The sequence below is a fragment of the Pristis pectinata genome, chromosome 9 (genome assembly GCF_009764475.1).
Source record: "Pristis pectinata isolate sPriPec2 chromosome 9, sPriPec2.1.pri, whole genome shotgun sequence".
NCBI lineage: Eukaryota > Metazoa > Chordata > Chondrichthyes > Rhinopristiformes > Pristidae > Pristis > Pristis pectinata.
In genome coordinates, this window is record NC_067413.1 from 5789871 (window position 1) to 5809230 (window position 19360).

The 19360-nt window shown below is 46.3% G+C and overlaps 1 protein-coding gene across 1 annotated transcript in view; it reads left to right on the forward strand.

Annotated features, from left to right (window-relative positions):
- Positions 1-19360, forward strand: part of LOC127574585 (desmoglein-3-like) — a 146749-nt gene that overhangs the window by 119984 nt on the left and 7405 nt on the right. The window contains exons 12-15 of the mRNA XM_052023702.1: positions 3673-3885; positions 4835-5062; positions 11421-11557; positions 18399-18722. Coding sequence (XP_051879662.1) covers positions 3673-3885; positions 4835-5062; positions 11421-11557; positions 18399-18722 — 902 coding nt within the window. The remainder of the gene's footprint in view (positions 1-3672; positions 3886-4834; positions 5063-11420; positions 11558-18398; positions 18723-19360) is intronic.

Here is a 19360-nt window from a genome sequence, read left to right on the forward strand (position 1 = left end):
AGCAGGTTGAGACATTTTTCATTGGAGCACAGGAGAATGAGGGATGATCTCATAGAGGTGTATAAAATCATGAGGGGCATAGATAGGGTGAACGAGCACAGTTTTTTCCCCAGGGTTGGTGAATCAAGAACTAGAGAACATAGGTTTAAGGCGAGAGGGGAGAGATTTAATAGGAACCTGAGGGGCAACTTTTTCACCCAGAGCAAGGTCAGTGTATGGAATGAGCTGCCAGAGGAAGTGGTTGAGGCAGGTACATTAACAGCATTTAAAAGGTACTTGGGTTTCAAGGGATATGGGCCAAATGTGAGCAATTGGGACTAGCTTAGATGGGTATCTTGGTCAGCATGGACCAGTAGGGCTGAAGGGCCTGTTTCTGTCCTGTATGGCTCTTTGACTATGACTCTATTGTGTTGAAAACAGAGATCAAATGTAAGAGGAAAGTATACAGAAAATGGCAGGACCCTTAGGAGATGTACAGAAGGATTTTGGGGTGCAAGAACAAGGCTCCCTGAAAGTGGCAACACAAGTAGATAGGGTTGTAAAGTAGGCATATGGCATACTTGCCCTCATCGGTCGGTGTGCTGAATATAAAAATTAAGAAGTCATGTTGCAGCTGTATAAAGCTTTGGTTAGGCCACTTTTGAGGTATTGCGTTCAGTTCTGGTCACCACATTACAGGCAGGATATGAAGACTTTGGAGAGGATGCAGAAGAGGTTCACCATGATGCTGCCTGGATTAGAGGGTGTGAGCTATAAGGGGAGGTTGGCTAAACTTTGATTGTTTTCTCTGGAGCATCAGAGGCTGAGGGGAGACCTGATGGAAGTTTATAAAATTATGAGAGGCATAGATAGGCTAGACAGTCAGAATCTTTCTCCCAGGGTGGAAATGTCAAATACTAGAGGGCATAGGTTTAAGGTGGGGGGGGGGGGGGGGGTGTGGAGTTTAAAGGAGATGTGCAGGGCAAGTTTTTAACACAGTGGTGGGTGCCAGGAACATGCTGCCAGGGGTGGGGGTGGAGGCAGATATGGTACCAACGTTTAAGAGACATTTAGACAGGCACATGAACAGGCAGAGAATGCAAGGATATGGACCATGTGCAGGCAGTTTAAACTGGTGTCGTGGTCACCACAGACATCACGGGCTGAAGGACCTGTTCCTGTGCTGTACTGTTCGATGTTCCATGTTCCAATAGATTTTTGGATCCTGGAGGAATCAAGAGGTATGAGCAGGAAAATTATGTTTGAGTTAGAAATCAGCCATGATCTTGTTGAGTGGTGAAGTGGGATCAACAGACAGTATGACTTGCTCCTGCTTCCATTTCTTATGTTCACGTTAGCTATGATCCATTTGAAATACCTGTGTTATTTTGGGTGCCTCACAGCTCCAGGGACCCCGGTTCGATCCTGACCTCAGGTGCTATCTGTGCAGAGTTTGCATGTTCTCCTTGTGACCACAGGTGTTTTCACCCAAGTCCTCAGGCCCCAAAGACATTGAGGTAGATGGGTTAATTGGCCACTACAAGATGCCCCTTGCACAAGTACTGGTAGAATCTTGGTGCAGTTGACAGACGTGAGCGAGAATAGATTTCAGGAAAATAGGTGGGGAATGGGATTAATGCAAAAGACAACATAGATAAAATGGCAGAGTGGCCGCCTCTGCATCAAAGAAATAAGAAACGCCAACTTGTTCCTATGGTATTAATTTGCCCATCACTTAGAGAGTTAAGAGAGCAAGACAGTTTTTCCGAACCGGATGGAGCAACTGATTTGTGACACAAATAATTGAATCAAAATCAGATTTATTATCACTGATTTGTATGACATGAAATTTGTTGTTTTGCAGCAGCAGTACAGTGCAAAGACAGAAAATTACTATAAATTACTGAAGTAAATATATAGTGCAAACAAAAAGGAATAATGAGGTAGTGTTCATAGACCGTTCAGATATCTGATGGCGAAGGGGAAGAAGCTGTTTCTGAATTAATGAGTGTGGGTCTTCAGGCTCTGGTACCTCCTCCTTGATGGTAGTAACATGAAGAGGGCATGTCCCGGGTGGTGAGAGTCCTTAGTGATGGATGCCGCCTTCTTGAGGCATCGCGTCTTGAAAATGTCCTCGGGTTGTGGCCATTGGCTTTATTCTTTAAGAAGTACTGGCTTGAACTGTGTGGTCATCAGTGAAGCTTCCTCTTGTCACTGACCCCAAACCTTTCTGCAAAGGTAGGCAGTGTGTTTGGTGTAGGGAGAGTGGCACTGAGTGAAAAGATCAACCAAGAGAGGGGGCTAAATGGCCTTTCCTGCTTCTGTTCCTCCTGATGTTTTTTCTGATGTTAAATGATGCTGCTTATTTTCATTGGACATGTCTGCAGGAAAATACTTCATGAAAGGGAATGCTAACAAGTGCTGGGCGATGGGATTAATACGGAATGGTGGCCACTGGCTGGCATGGACAAGTTGGGCCAAATGGCCTGTTTCCATGCTGTATGATTCTAGCAGTTCCTATGATGTGGGCTTCCCCTGATCCAGGGTCAGTTACTCATTCACCAACAGCTCCAGAGAGACCCAGCTATCCTTTAGCTGATGCCTAGGAATGACATCAAGCTGATTAGTAACTGAATACACATTGAACTAGTTCTCAAACCAATTGAAGCATTCTGACCGGGAAGTGCAATTTTAACTATTTTAAATGTTTCCAGTGTTTTAAGTATCCACTATACTTTGGTGTTAAGCCTTTCATTTATATTTCCTGGTGTCTCAGGTAGACAGGGTGGTGAAGAAGACATTGGGCACGCTGGCCTTCATCAGTCAGGGCATTGAGAATTGAGGTTGGGACGTTATGTTGCAATTGTGCCAGATGTTGGTGAGGCCACACTTGGAGTATTGTGGAGCAACACACAAAAACACTGGAGGAACTCAGCAGGTCAGGCAGCATCTGTGAGGGAAATGGACAGTCTCCACCTGGAATATTGTGTTCACTTTTAGTTGCCCTGACATCATTAAGTTGGAAAGAGTGCAAAGAAGATTTACAAGAATATTGCCAGGACTTGAGGGCCTGAGTTATAGGGAGAGGTTGGGCAGGCTAGGAATTTATTCTTTGGAGCGTAGGAGACTGAGGGGTGACCTTATGGAGGTGTATAAAATCATGAGGGGCATGGATAGGGTGAATGTACACAGTCTTTTTCCCAGGGAAACTAGAGAGCATGGGTTTAAGGTGAGAGGGGAATGATTTAAAAGGGATCCAAGGGACAACTTCTTCACACACACAGGGTGGTCTGTATATAGAACGAGCTGCCAGAGCAGTTGAGGCAGGTACAATAATAACATTTAAAAGACAACTGGACAGGTACATGGATAGGAAAGGTTTGGACGGATGTGGGCAAATGGGACTAACTTAGATGGGAATCTTGGTCAGCATGGACGAATTGGGCCGAAGGGCCTGTTTCCATGCTGAATAACTCTAAGACTCTGCTGTTGTAAATTATTCAGTATTCACACAGCTGTTTCCTACAACAAGTTAAATCTTCATTGCATTTGGCACATTTGCATTTCTTTAAGAGTTGAGCTTGTTCTCATCTCAGTTTTATAGCAAGGTTTCAAACAATACATATTATTTAAGGAGTGTTGTGATATTTAATTGTGAACACAAACAATGTCTTCCTCCTCCCTGTGCTGCAGGAGGCTCTCCCATCACCTCCACTGGAACCATCTTGATTAACGTGGAAGATGTCAATGATAACATCCCGAACTTTGATAACCTCCAACCGTGCATGTGCAGCCACGCAAAATATTTGAATGTCACTGCATCCGATGCCGATGGTGTGCCGTTTGGAGCGCCTTTCCGTTTCAACGTACAGTCTGAGCAAACGTGGAAGTTGGGCCCCACAGATGGTAAGACCTTGGACTTTACCAAGGGGAAGTCACCTCAGATTTTCAGAGTTGGCCCAATTTCCCATGTTGCTCTTTGTGGGAGTTCCCTTTTGTGCAAATTGGCTGCTGCGATTCCTGCTTCAGTGATCTGCCAGGGTATAAATTTAGAACCCAGCCCAAGCGCGGTTAGTCCAAGCATGACTGAGCCCGAGGACTGATCACATTTTCGGTAGCCAGATCCAAAGGCAGAGACGTTCGCAAAAAAGCAGAACAGAAGACATATAAGCAGCTGTTGATCGAGAAGGGAGGACACTGGTCGTGATACTGAGTACATCACCTCAACCTGGATATAGTCCTGCATTAGTCAACACCCCAGAAACTGAGCCAAAACCGACACCCGACAAAACACTGCAGGTGCCTTTGAGCCAGTTCCCCAGGCTCCATCAGAAAGTACATCACAGTCGGCACAGATTTTTGCAATCTCCAGGGGGCTGTGAATGATGCTCTGGAACACAAGTTGTTCTCTGTGACACCCAGACAAGTTGGTAGCACCTTCCTCATTTTGGTCAAAATGATGAACTCAAAATATTCCCTTGGTTGGAATCCATCCTGGGTGGGACCAAAGTTGGGTTAAGTCGATTTTTATTCAAACAAGCTGTCAGTTCCTCCCCTCACTCCAGACACAACTTCCCAACATCCCACCATAAGATTGCACCCACCTCATCATCCCCAACAATCCTTCGTGGCCCCGCCCCCCAGCACCTTCCTCCCAATTCTGCCCTAATCCCACCCTCAGTGTCCTCTTCACCCTAACTCTTCCCAACACTCTCATTCCCCAGTTGCTCACAGAACATCTGGGTTGACGCTTGTGTCAGTCTTCGGCAGATGGGTCAATTTTCGGCAGATGCTGATAGGAGGGAATGAACCATCCTTGACAACCAATAACTCACACCATTTCTTTTTGTTAAAGCAACCAGCATGCAATTGGTTCCATTACAAGATCTATGGCCCGGAGTATTTTCTGTGCCGGTATGGATTGAGGATAACAATGGCAAGGGCCACACAGTCACCCTCGACGTCACTGTCTCAGATTGCCATGGTACCGACCATTGTTCTTCAGAGAGATTAGTTCAGTCAAAAGCAGAGCTTGGAGGTCTTGCCGTGGCATTGATGATCCTGCCTCTGCTGCTGTTGCTACGTAAGTCTGACACGATGAGCTTTGTTGTTTGATAGTTAATATTCCTGGCTGCTTAATTACTTTTGCAGAGCTTCAATAATCCACGGTTGACCACCAACTGTTGTGATGTGAACTGACCATTGCTACTTGCTGCGGATTAGAGTAACCACTGACACCCCACGCCCTGTATAATCATTGAGTCATACAGCACACAACAGGCTCTTTGGCCCAACTGTTCCATGCCATCCAAGATTCCCATCTAATCTCATTCATAGGATGTTTTCCTAGTGGGCAAAATAGGTATTTACTGCCCCTCCGAAATTGCCCCTGAACTGCAGGGTGGGGTGGTTGAGAATTTGCCATTTTTGCAGGACTGGAGTCACGTATAGGCCTGACTGGGCGATGATGTTTCCTCCCTTGAAGTGAACATGCTGTCACAAAAAAAAAGATGCTGGAGGAACCCAGCGGGTCAGGCAGCATCCGTGGAGGGAAATGGGCAGTCGACGTTTCGGGTCGAGACCTTTCATCTGGGCTGGAAGATAGAGGGAACCAGTATAGAGAGGTGAAGAGAAGTGGGGAGCAAGAGCTGGCAGGTGATGGGTGGATCCAGGTGAGGGGGGGGGGTGATGGGCAGATGGGGGAGGGGGGAGTGGGAGCAGCGACAGAGGCTGGGAGGTGAGAGGTGGGGGTGACAGGGGGCTGCAGATGGTGGGATCTGATAGGAGAGGAAGGTGGAGCATGGAACCAGATAAGGGAGGTGGGGAGGGCAGATGGGAACTGGGGGAGGAGGGGACCCAGTGGGAGGGGTGTGTGGGTGGTGGGCAGATGGAGAGGGTGGGGGGGGGGGGGGAAGGAACAAGGTGATGGGGGTGGGGTGGGTGTAGATCAGGAGCAGAGAGAAAAGGGATAGAGGGGGAGCAGGTTACCTGAAATTGGAGAATTGAATGTTCCTGCATTGTCACTGAGGACACCTAACTGTTTCCAACAGATTACTTTAATTAATTTTCAATTCCCTAGATGCATCCTCTAGATCACGAGTCCAGGCTCCTGGGTTATTAGTCCATAACCAATAAACCTATCCTATTGTTGATTCCATCCATGGATATCAAAACCGTTCCCCTTCAATAATCCTTTTTAACACGTGGAACCAACAGCAGAGAAGGTGACTCCCAGAATCTATGTTATAGCTCTGATAAATTATCCAATTGTCTTCTCCTGACAGATAGTATTCGGGGTCTAGGCATCAGAAGACACAGTCATAGTCAGGTGATGCACAGAATGGAAAGAAATCAGAGAGATTTCTTATTGGGTTTGAGGACCAGAGACAGGATTGAAGGTGCACTGCAGCAACTCACCGAGACTCCTCAGACAGCACCTTCCAAACCCACCACCTCTACCAGCTACAAGGACAAGGGCAGCAAAAGCCCGGGGACCACCACCCCCTGGAAGTTGCCCTCCCAGCCTCACACCGTCCTGACTTGGAAATATATCACCATTCCTTCACCGTCACTGGGTTAAAACCCTGGAACTCCCTCCCTAACAGCACTGTGGGAGTACCCACACCTCAAGGACATACATCATTATGTATGTAAACGATTTGGATATGAATGTACATGGCACGTTTAGCAAGTTTACTGATGACACTAAATTTAGGGGTCTTGTTGATAGTGAATCAGGTTGCGATGAATTGCGAAGAGATCTTGATCAGTTAGGGAGCTGGGCTGACAGATGGCAAATGGATTTTATCTAAGTTAACTTTTTCAACTTAGATAAGTGTGAGGTGATGCATTCTGGACATTCAAACCAGGGTAGGACTTGTACAGTGAATGGCAGGGCACTGACGAGTGTTGTGGAACAGAGGGACCTGGGAGTACAAGCTCACAGTTTGCTGAAAGCAGCTGCACAAGTGGACAGGGTGGTGAAGAAGGTGTTTAGCACACTGGCCTTCATCAGTCAGGGCACTGAGTTTAGGAGTAGGGACATTACGTTGCAGTTATGTAAGTGGTTGGTGAGGCTGCACTTGGAGTACTGTGTACAGTTTTGGTCACCCTGTTATAGGAAGGACATTGTCAAGTTGGAGAGGGTGCAGAAGAGATTTACAAGGATGCTGCCTGGACTAGAGGGCCTGAGTCATAGGGAGAGGTTGGCCACACTGGATCTTTATTCCTTGGAGTGTAGGAGAATAAGGGGTGACCTCATAGAAGTTTATAAAATCATGAGGCGTATGGATAAGGTGGACGGTCATAGTCTTTTCCCAAGGGTTGGGAAGTCCAAAACTAGAGGGCACCAATGCAAGATAAGAGGGAGAGATTTAAAAGAGACCTGAGAGGCAACTTCTTTACACAGAGGGTAGAGAGTACCTGGAATGAGCTGCCAGAGGAAGGGGTCGAGGCAGGTACAATTGCAACATTTAAGAGGCATTTGGATAGGCACAGGGAGGGCAGGGGCTTGGAGGGTTATGAGCAACTGGGGCTAGCAGGGAGGATGCTGTGGTCAGCATGGACCAGTTGGGCTGAAGGGCCTGTTTCCGTGCTGTATTACTCTAAGGACTGTAGTGGTTCAAGAAGGCAGCTCACCACCACCTTTCAGGGCAACTAGGGATGAGTAATTAAATGCTGGCTCACCCTGTGAAGCCCACGTCCCTTGAATGTATTTAAAAAAAGATGGATGGGAAATGCTTGGATGAGAAGTTTGAAGTGAAAGCCAACAGAGTAAAACCCAGCGTCTGTCACTGAGCACAGATGAAGGAGGTTCAGTGTGTGTACAGGCAACAGAAGGTATTATTGGTTTATTATTGTCACTTGTACTGAGATACAGTGAAAAGTTTTTGTTTGCATGCCATCAAGACAGATCATTCCATACATAAGTACATCAAGGTATTAAAAAGAAAAACAATGTAGAATGTAGTGTTGCAGTTACAGAGAAAGTGCAGTGTAGGTCCAGTTTTCTCACAACTGCCTCATGTTCCAACCTTTCCTTGGTTCATCTGATATTAGAACCCATTCTACCACCATGAGATTCAACTGTTCCAAAATTCTCTCGCTTACTCTCACCACATGAACCCACATAAATTCACCTCATCTAAAGGTCAGAATCAGATTTATTATCACTGACTTAGATAACGTAAAACTTCTTGTTTTGTGACAGCAGTACTGTGCAAAGACATAAAATTACTATAAGTTGCAAAATGAAGGGGTAACGAGGTAGTGTTCATGGACAGTTCTGAAATCTGATGGCGGAGGGGAAGAAGCTATTTCTGAATCGTTGAGTGTGGGTCTTCAGGCTCCTGTACCTCCTCCCCAATGGTAGTAACGAGAAGAGGGCATGTCCTGGAATGTGAAAGTCCTTAATGATGGATGCGGCCTTCTTGAGGCACCGCCTCTTGAAGATGTCCTCGATGGTGCGGATGGTTGTGCCTGTGATGGAGCTGGCTGGGTCTACAACCCTCTTCAGCCTCTTGCGATCCTGTGCATTGGAGCCCCCATACCAGGCTGTGATGCAACCAGTCAGAATGCTTGCCATCATACATCTATAGAAATTGGTAAGAGTCACTGGTGACATACCGAACCTCCTCAAGCTCCTAATGAAGTAGAATAACGACAAAGGTGCCCATATTTTAAACATGACTCGATGATGCACCAGCCCTGTAGAAGGTGACCTTCGTCCTTGCAAGTACATGAGATATAAAAGCAGGAGTGAGTCATTCGGTCCCTTTCAGATTATGGCTAGCTCCGTGCCTCAAATCCAATCCCATATATCTTGATTCTGTCATTGTCCAAAGCCGTGAATATTCTCGACAACCATGGTCCTCACTCTGGGGAATACCACATCTTCCCCATAGAGAAATTGCTGCTCATCTTGTCCCTAAATGGCTGCCCCCTTAAACTAAGGCTTGCCCTTTAGACCTGAGAAGTTTATAAAATTAGAAGAGGCATAAATAGAGTAGATAGCCATTATCTTTTTCCCAGGGGAGGGTCATAATGTCCAATACCTTGTGAAGGTGAGAGGGGGTAAGTTGAAAAGAGATTTTGCAGGGCAAGATTTTTTTTTATTAATAACACAGTGTTGGGTGCCTGGAATGCGCTGCCAGGGGTGGTGGTGGAGGCAGATACGATAGAGGGGTTTAAGAGGCTTTTAGATAGGTACATGAATATGCAGGGAATGGAGGGAATATGGATCATATGCAGGCAGAAGGGATTAGTTTAATCAGGTGTCATTAGCTTAATTCACAACAGTGTGGGTTGAAGGGCTTGTTCCTATGCTGTACTGTTCTACGTTTGTAAGACTCTGCCCCATTTCTAGTCTCTCCAATATGAGGAAACCTTTCCAAGCATCCTCCCCGACAACCCCCTTCAGAATTTTCCCTTACAGTCCTCCCTAGCCTCTCTCCCCATTTCTGAATCCTTTCAGAGTCATTGAGTTATACAGCATGGAAAGGGGCCCTTCAGCCCAACTCGTCCATGCCAACCAATCTGCCTACCTGCGCTGGTCGCATTTGCCTGTGCTTGGCCCTTATCCCTCTAAACCTTTCCTATCTATGCACCTGTCCAAATGTCTTTTAAACATGATAATCATACCTGCCTCCTTCAACCTTACAACCTCCTGAGATCCCCTCACCCCAAACCCCAACCACCCACTTTATTCCATAACTGGTTGCAGCTCAGGGCTATGGTGGTTTAGTTATTGGACAAGAAGAATTCTAGATGCATAAGCACAAGTTCAAATCCCACCACTGCAGCTGGGGAATTTAATTTCAAGTGATTAAATAAGATCTGGATTTTCTTTTTGAAGAAAAAAGTTATATTGGCAGTGGTGACCATGAAACAACTGGATTGTTAGAAAAGCACATTTGTCTTATTGATGTACTTCTGGGCAGGGAATCCGTCATCTTACCATAAGCGTCAACCAGTCCAAAATTCTCCAGCCAGCTCTCCCAACTTGAACCCAGTGTAAATTCACCCCACTTAAGGTGCTCATATCCTAATTTTTACCAAGACTCTATGATGCATCACCCCTGCACAAATTGCTAAATTGGTTTATCATTGTCACATGTACCGAGGTACAGTGAGAAACTTTGTCTTGCATGCCATCCATGCAGATCATTTCATTACAACAGTGCATTGAGGAAGTATATCAAGGAAGGGAAAACGATAACTGAATGCAGAATAACGTGTTACAGTTACAGAGAAAGTGCAGTGCAGGCAGACAATAAGGTGCAAGGCCATAATGAGGTAGATTGTGAGGTCAAGAGTCCATTTTATTGTTCTAGGGGACTGTTCAGTAGTCTTATAACAGTGGGATAGAAGCTGTCCTTGAGCCTGGTGGTATGTCTGCTGCAAATGAAATGTCCTGCCCAACAGGTTGGGGTGTAATATCAATACCATACATATTGGCCAGGGAGTGTATACGGACACTGATTTGCATATCCTTGCAGAAGTCTTTGCAGGCACAGTATCAGTGGTGTTTTTCCAATGCTTAGGGATGCTGCTGTGGGTAGTTAAAAGCATATGGGAGGACATGGGTCTCTGGTGCCGAGTAGACCTGACTTTGTGCTAGCTTGGAGGTCTTTCCCTCTGTCAATCAAAGGCTGTGCTGATGCATTGAAGGCAGTGGTCAATTTCATTATTGATACCTGCCTTCTCTCTGAGAGGTGGGTCCTGAGATACAGGGAGTCATAGATCAATACAGCACAGATACAGGCCCTTCGGCCCAACCAGTCAATGCCAACCATGGTGCCCACCCATCTAGTCCAATTTCCTATGTTTGGCCCATATCGCTCCAAGCCGCACCCCTCCATGTACCTATCCAAGTGCTTCTTAAATGATACTCCTGTACCTGCCTCACCCACTTCCTCTGGCAGCTCATTCCATATACGCACCACCCTCTGTGTGGAAAAAGTTGTCCCTTGGGTCCCAAATAAATCTTTCCCCTCTCACCCTAAACCTATGCCCCCTAATTTTGGACTCCCCTACCCTGGGGCAAAGACTGTTACCGTCCACCTAATCTGTGCCTCTCATAATTTTAAACATTTCTATAAGGTCGCCCCCTCATTCTCCTACAAGGTATGAAGACCCAGCCTGGCCGACCTCTCCCTGTATCTCAGGCCCTCTAGTCCTGACAACATCCTCATAAATCTGTTCTGCACTCTTTCCAGTTGAACCACATCTTTCCTATAACAGGATGACCAAAACTGTACACAGTACTCCAGGTGTGGCCTCACTAATGACCTATACAAGTGGTTTGCGTTAATTCCTAATGTTATTTGCTTCTCCTGTGTAATGGTACACCTCATCAAAAGCAGCAAACGGTTATTATCAGTGCAGTTCTACGTTTTAAAAATGTTGACTTTTGTGTAACTGTTGAAATTCCTGCTTTCCAGTTCTTCCTTTGCTCCTCGTGTTTTGCAAGTGTGGCAGTGGATTTTATGGAAAACCTGGTTTCTTACCAGTTGAGGGAGACAGGACTGATGGGACTCTGGGCCAAAGCAGTATTGAGGGAGGAGGACAAGTAGACACGGTTTGTGATCAATATTTTATTTTCAGTTTTCCCAAAACTTAAATGATATCAGACTCTATACCAAATTTTCCATCTTCAGCTATCTTACCTTCTCCATCTATCAGAACTGGTCATTTCGACTGTGTCCATCTTGCATTAGCACTGCCTGACCTGCAGGAGTGTCCTGCAGCCCTGAATTTCACAATCTTTACATTCCTTTTATTTTATTTTCACTTTTAACTGCCTTAATTCCATGGCTTTTTGTTAATCTCTCTAACTGCTCCCAGTAACCCTTGACCTGTATAACTCATCCTCTCAGAGTCGTACACTTTGGAAAAGAGCCCTTCGGCCCAACTTGTCCATGCCAACCAAGATGCCCCTCTGAGCTAGTTCTATTTGGCCCATACCCCTCTAAACGTTTCCTATCCAGGTACCTGTCCAACCGTCTTTTAAATGTTGTTATTGTACCTGCCTCAACCACTTCCTCTGGCAGCTCGTTCCATATACCCACCACCCTGTGTGAAGAAGTTGTCCCTCAGGATCCTTTTAAATCTTTCCCCTCTCACCTAAAACCTGTATCCTCTAGTTTTTGATTCCCTTACACTGGGGGGGAAAAAAATATGAGTGCATTCACCCTATCTATGCTCCTCATGATTTTATACACCTCTATTAGGTCACCTCTCAGTCTCCTGCGCTCCAAGGAATAAAGTCCTAGCCTGCCCAACCTCTCCCAATAACTTTATGATAGGAATGATATTCCCTTTGTCCTAACACCCCTCCCCAACCTTCTCCACAACTTGGGGAATGTAGCACTAAGCAGACAATGTTAAATGACGAGAGTCGACCATTCTCTCTTCTCCCCTCTCCCATCAGGCAGAAGAAACCTGAAAGCACGTACCACCAGGCTCAAGGACAGCTTCTATCCCGCTACTGTAAGACTATTGAATGGTTCCCCAGTACAATAAGATGGACTCTTGACCTCACAATCTACCTCGTTATGGCCTTGCACCTTATTGTCTGCCTGCACTGCACTTTCTCTATGACTAACTCTTTATTCTGCATTCTGTTACTGTTTTCCCTTGTACTACCTCAATGCACTGTTGTAATGAAATGATCCTGCAACTTGGATTTGATCTGGTATGCAAGACAAGTTTTTCACTGTACCTCGGTACATGTGACAATAATAAACCAATAATAATCAATAATATACACATGCAGGAAAAGAGCTTTCAGGCTCTTCCACCAAGTTAAAGCTTTTAAACAGAAAATGCATTTACACACCCCATATTGGTAGACAATTGGCTTTTGATACATTTATTACTGATCATTCACATTTATTGCTTCCTGAGGTGGTTAAGGGATAGTCCAGCTAGTTAACTGCACTTCACTAGAATCATAGACTCGCACAGCATAGAAACAGGCCATTCGGCCCACCTCATCCATGCTGACCGTGATGCCTGTCTATGCTCATCCCATCTGCCCACGTTTGGCCCACATCCCTCTATGCCTTTTCCTATCCACATACCTGTCCAAGTGCCTCTTAAACATTGTAATTGGTATTGGTTTATTATTGTCACTTGTACTGAGGTACAGTGAAAAACTTGTCTTGCAAACTGATCGTACAGGTCAATTCATTACACAGCGCATTGGGTTAGTACAGAGTGCATTGATGTAGTACAGGTAAAAAACAATAACAGTACAGAGTAAAGTGTCACAGCTACAGAGAAAGTGCAGTGCAATAAGGTGCAAGGTCACAACAAGGTAGATCATAAGGTCAGAGTCCATCTCATCGTATAAGGGAACCGTTCAATAGTCTTATCACAGTGGGGTAGAAGCTGTCCTTAAGTCTGGTGGTACGTGCCCTCAGGCTCTTGTATCTTCTACCTGATGGAAGAGGAGAGAAGAGAGAATGTCCCGGGTGGGTGGGGTCTTTGATTATGCTGGCTGCTTCACCAAGACAACGAGAGTCCAAGGAGGGGAGGCTGGTGTCTGTGATGCGCTGGGCTGTGTCACAACTCTCTGCAGTTTCTTGCAGTCCTGGGCAGAGCAGTTGCCGTACCAATCGGTGATGCATCCAGATAGGATGCTTTCTATCTGTAATTGTACCAGCCTCCACCACTTCCATATACCCACCACCCTCTATGTGAAAAACCTGCCCCTCAGATCTTCTTCAAACTTCTCCCTTCTCACATTAAACATGTGCTCTCTACTTCTAGATTCCCCCTGCCTTGGGGAAAAAAAGACCCTGACTATCCTATCCTATCTTATAAACCTCTATAAAGTCACCCCTCTGCCTTCTACATCCCAGTGAGAATAAACCCAGCCTCTCCAATCTGTCCCTGTAACCACAGCTCTCGATTCCAGGCAACATCCTGGCAAATCTCTTCTGCACTCTCTCTATCGCAACCCTATCCTTCCTGTAATAAGGTAACAAGAGCTGTACTCCAACGTGCAGTCAAACCAATGTTTTGTACAGCTGCAATGTAACCTTCCAACTCCTGTACTCAATGCCTCAGCCTATGAAGGCAAGCATGCCAAATGCCTTCTTCACTACCCCGTCACTTTCAGGGAGCTATGGATTTGCACCCCAAGCTCTCTCTGTCCATAAACACTCAAGGTCCCTGCCATTTATTCTGTATGTCCTCCCAGAATTTGACCTCTAAATAGTTTTACAAGTATGTTTGTCCTCTTGTATCCTGTCCCCTGCCTCAACCTAAAGATCGAATGACATAAGTGATCCTTCTTTATTTGCTCTCTCTTGACCATTAGAAACATAGAAACCCTACAGCACAATTCAGGCCCTTCTGCCCACAAAGCTGTGCCGAACATGTCCCTACCTTAGAAATTACTAGGCTTACCCATAGAACCATACAGCACAAAACAGGCCCTTCGGCCCACCATGTTGTGCCATCCATCAAACCACCCTCAGACTATCTAACCCTTTCCTCCCGCATATCCCTCTATCTCACATTCCTCCATGTGCCTATCGAACAAACTCTTGAACCTGTCCAATGTATCTGCCTCCACCACCACCCCAGGCAGTGCATTCCATGCACCAACCACTCTCTGGGTGAAAACCCTCCCCCTGACATCTCCCCTGAACCTCCCACTCATAGCCTTAAAGCCATGCCCTCTCATCTTGAGCATTGGTGCCCTGGGAAGAAGGCGCTGGCTGTCTACTTTATCTATTCCTCTCAATATTTTATATACCTCTATCATGTCTCCCCTCATCCTCCTCCTTTCCAGTGAATAAAGCCCTAGCACCTTAAGCCTCTCCTCATATTCCATACGCTCTAATCCAGGCAGCATCCTGGTAAATCTCCTCTACACCCTCCAATGCCTCCACATCCTTCCTATAATGCAGCAACCAAAACTGAACACAGTACTCTAAGTGTGGTCTAACTAGAGTTTTGTAAAGCTGCATCATCACTTCGCAGCTCTTAAACTCAATCCCATGACTTATGAAAGCTAACATCCCATTGGCCTTCTTAACTGCTCTATCCACCTGTGAGGCAACTTTCAGTGAACTGTGAATATGAAGCCCCAGATCCCTCTGCTCCTCCACACTGCCAAGTACCTTGCCATTTACCTTGTACTCTGCCCTGGAGTTTGTCCTTCCAAAGTGTACCACCTCACACTTCTCCGGATTGAACTCCATCTGCCACTTGTCAGCCCAGCTCTGCATCCTATCAATATCCTTCTGTAAGTTCCGACAGCCCTCCACACTATCCACAACACCGCCTATCTTAGTGTCGTCCGCAAACTTACTAACCCAGCCTTCCACCCCGTCATCTAAGTCATCTATAAATATCACAAAAAGTAGAGGTCCCAGAACCGATCCCTGCGGGACACCACTAGTCACTGCGCTCCAATCCGAGGGCACTCCTTCCACCATGACCCTCTGCTTTCTACAGGCAAGCCAATTCCTAATCCACACAGCCAAGCTTCCCTGGATCCCTTGGCCTCTGACCTTCTGAAGAAGCCTACCATGAGGTACCTTATCAAACTCCTTACTAAAATCCATATAGACCACATCCACCGCACTACCCTCATCAATCTTCCTGGTCACCTCCTCAAAGAACTCTATCAGGCTTGTGAGGCAAGATCTTCCCTTCACAAATCCATGCTGGCTGTCCCTAATCAGTCCATTATTCTCCAGGTGTTCATAGATCCTATCCCTTAGAATCCTTTCTAACAGCTTACCCACCACAGACGTAAGGCTCACCGATCTGTAATTCCCTGGACTATCCCTACTACCTTTTTTGAACAAGGGGACAACATTCGCCACCCTCCAATCCTCCGGCACCATCTCCGTGGACAACGAGGACTCAAAGATCCTTACCAGCAGTTCAGCAATCTCCTCCCTCGCCTCTCGAAGCAGCCTGGGGAAAATCCCGTCAGGCCCCGGAGATTTATCCGTCTTGATGTTATTTAACAACTTCAACACATCCTCTCTCTTGATATCTACAACCTCGAGAACATTACCCTTACCCGCACTCCTTTCCGCGTCATCAAGACCCCTCTCCTTGGTGAATACCGAAGAGAAGTACTCATTGAGAACTTCTCCCACTTCTGCCACCTCCAGCCACATTCTGCCACCTTTGTCTTTAATCGGACCTACCTTTACCCTAGCCATCCTCCTACCCTTCACATAGGTGAAAAAGGCCTTGGGATTTTCCTTAACCTTACGAGCCAATGCCTTTTCATGTCCCCTTCTAGCTCTCCTCAGCCCTTTCTTAAGTTCCTTCCTCGCTACTCTCTATTCCTCACGGGCCCCGTCTGAACTTTGCTGCTTATACCTCATGTACGCTACCATCTTCTCCCTAACTAGTCATTCAACCTCTCTCGTCACCCACGGTTCCTTCACCCTGCCATTCCTTCTCTGCCTCACCGGGACATATTTATCCCTAACATCCTGCATAAGATCCCTGAACATCGACCACATCTCCATGGTACATTTCCCTTCAAAAAGGACATCCCACTTTACACTCCCAAGTTCTCTCCTTATAGCCTCATAGTTCGCCCTTCCCCAATCAAATATCTTCTTGTCCTCTCTGCACCTGTCCCTGTCCATGACAATTTTAAAGGTTATGGAGCAATGGTCACTGTCCCCCAAATGCTCACCCACCAATAGATCCTTCACCTGTCCCGGTTCATTTCCTAAAACTAGATCTAACATGGCATTCCCTCTAGTTGGCCTGTCGACATACTGCGTCAGGAATCCCTCCTGGACACACTTAACAAATTCCGTCCCATCTAAACCTTTGGCACTAAGCAGGATCCAGTCTATATTTGGGAAGTTGAAGTCTCCCATTATAACAACCCTGTTATTTTTGCTTCTCTCCAAACACTGCCTGCCAATCTGCTCCTCTATATCTCTACCGCCACCGGGGGGCCTATAGAATACTCCTAGTAGAGTAACTGCTCCTTTCTTGTTCCTTGCTTCCACCCATACAGACTCTAGAGATGATCCTTCTACAACATCTATCCTTTCCACAGCTGTAACAGTGTCCCTGACGAGTATCGCCACCCCTCCTCCTCTTCTTCCCCCTTCCCTATCCCTCTTAAAACACCGAAAACCAGTAATATTCAATATCCGCTCCTGCCCTGACGTCAGCCACGTCTCAGTAATAGCCACAATATCATAGTCCCCCATACTTATCCGAGCCCTCAGTTCATCTACCTTATTCCTGACACTTCTTGCATTTAAGTAAACACACTTCAGTCCATCTACCTTACTACTTTTATAGCCTGTACTCTGCTTCTCCTTCCCCAAAGCCTCTCTACATGTTTGATGTAACTTTTCCCCATCCCCTTCTTCCTCTGACCTACTCCTCCGGTTCCCTTCCCCCTCACAAACTAGTTTAAACCCTCCCGAACCACCCTAGCAAACCTAGCCGCAAGGATATTTGCCCCCTTCTGGTTCGGGTGTAACCCGTCCTCTCTGTACAGGTCCCACCTTCCCGAGAAGAGATCCCAATGATCCAGAAATCTAAAACTCTCCCTCCTGCACCAACTTCTCAGCCATGCATTTATCTGCCACCTCCTCCTATTCCTGCCTTCACATAGCCCTCTATCTTTCTCAGCTCCATGTACCTATCCAAAAGTCTCTTAAAAGACCCTATAGTATCCGCCTCCACCACCATTGCCGGCAGCCCATTCCGCACACTCACCACTCTCTGAGTAAAAAACTTACCCCTGACATCTCCTCTGTACCTACTCCCCAGCACCTTAAATCTGTGTCCTCTTGTGGCCACCATTTCAGCCCTGGGAAAAAGCCTCTATCTACACGATCGATGCCTCTCATCATCTTGTACACCTCTATCAGGTCCCCCCTCATCCTCCATCGCTCCAAGGAGAAAAGGCCGAGTTCCCTCAACCTGTTTTCATAAGGCATGCTCCCCAATCCAGGCAGCATCCTTGTAAATCTCCTCTGCACCCTTTTTATAGCTTCCTTATCCTTCCTGCAGTGAGGCGACCAGAACTGAGCACAGTACTCCAAGTGGGGCCTGACCAGGGCCCTATATAGCTGCGACATTACCTCTCGGCTCCTAAATTCAATTCCACGATTGATGAAGGACAATACACCATATGCCTTCTTAACCACAGAGTCAACCTGCAGCTAGTTTGAGCGTCCTATGGACTCGGACCCCAAGATCCCTCTGATCCTCCACACTGCCAAGAGTCCTACCATTAATACTATACTCTGCCATCATATTTGACCTACCAAAATGAACCACTTCACACATCTGGGTTGAACTGCATCACCTCCATGTATCATTAACCCCTTCAATCTCTGTTGCGAAGAGCTGATCTTCCACCCTTCAACGAGCAATGCCTGAAATTGTTCTATCCAATACAGATGATACCACTGGTACCTCATCCAGGGAGATTGGATGTCGTTCAGCCAAGCGAAGAGTGGGTCGGTAAGGCAGGCAAGTCATTTGGATTGGTAGGATTGAGCTCTGCTTATGTAAATGGGAGTCTCGACAAAGGGGCAAGGTGGACCGTGGAAGGAAGTGATGGAACTTGCAAGACCGACCTGATGACTTCTCTTGACTACGGAAAATCAGCATGGAGTCATGATCAATACCTAAAATGGTTAAGTACCAGGAGCACAGAAGGCATCGATGTGTTCAAAGGTGCACACAAGACAAGACAATACATAGGACAATACATTAATCAGGTATGTGACAGTAATCTATTCAATGCAGAAGTCTGAACACAGTCATACAAGCACGGAAACAGGCCCTTCAGCCCAACTCATACATGGCAACCAAGATGCCCACCTAAGCTAGTCCCACTTGTCCGCGTTTGTCTCTCATCCCTCTAAACCTTTCCTAGCCATGTCCCTGTCCAAATGTCTTTTAAACATCATAATTGTACCTGCCTCTACCATTTCATCTGGCTGCTCGTTCCATATACCCACCACCCTGTGTGAAGAAGTTGCCCCTCAGGTCATAGGGTACTACAGCACAGAAGCAGGCACTTTGGCCCATTTAGTCCATGCCGGCCTGGTTTTCTGCCTAGTCCCATCTACCTGCACCCAGACCATACCCATCCATACTTCTCTTATCAATACACCTATCCAAACTTCTCTTAAATGTTACAATAGAACCCGCATCCACCACTTCCGCTGACAGCTCGTTCCACACTCGCACCATCCTCTGATTGAAGAAGTTTCCCTCAGTTTCCCCTTAAATATTTCACCTTTCACCCTAAACCTATGTCCTCTAGTTCTAGTCTCACTCAACCTGAGGGGAAAAAGCCTGCATGCACTCACCCTGTCTATACCCCTCAATTTTGTATACTTCTATTAGATCT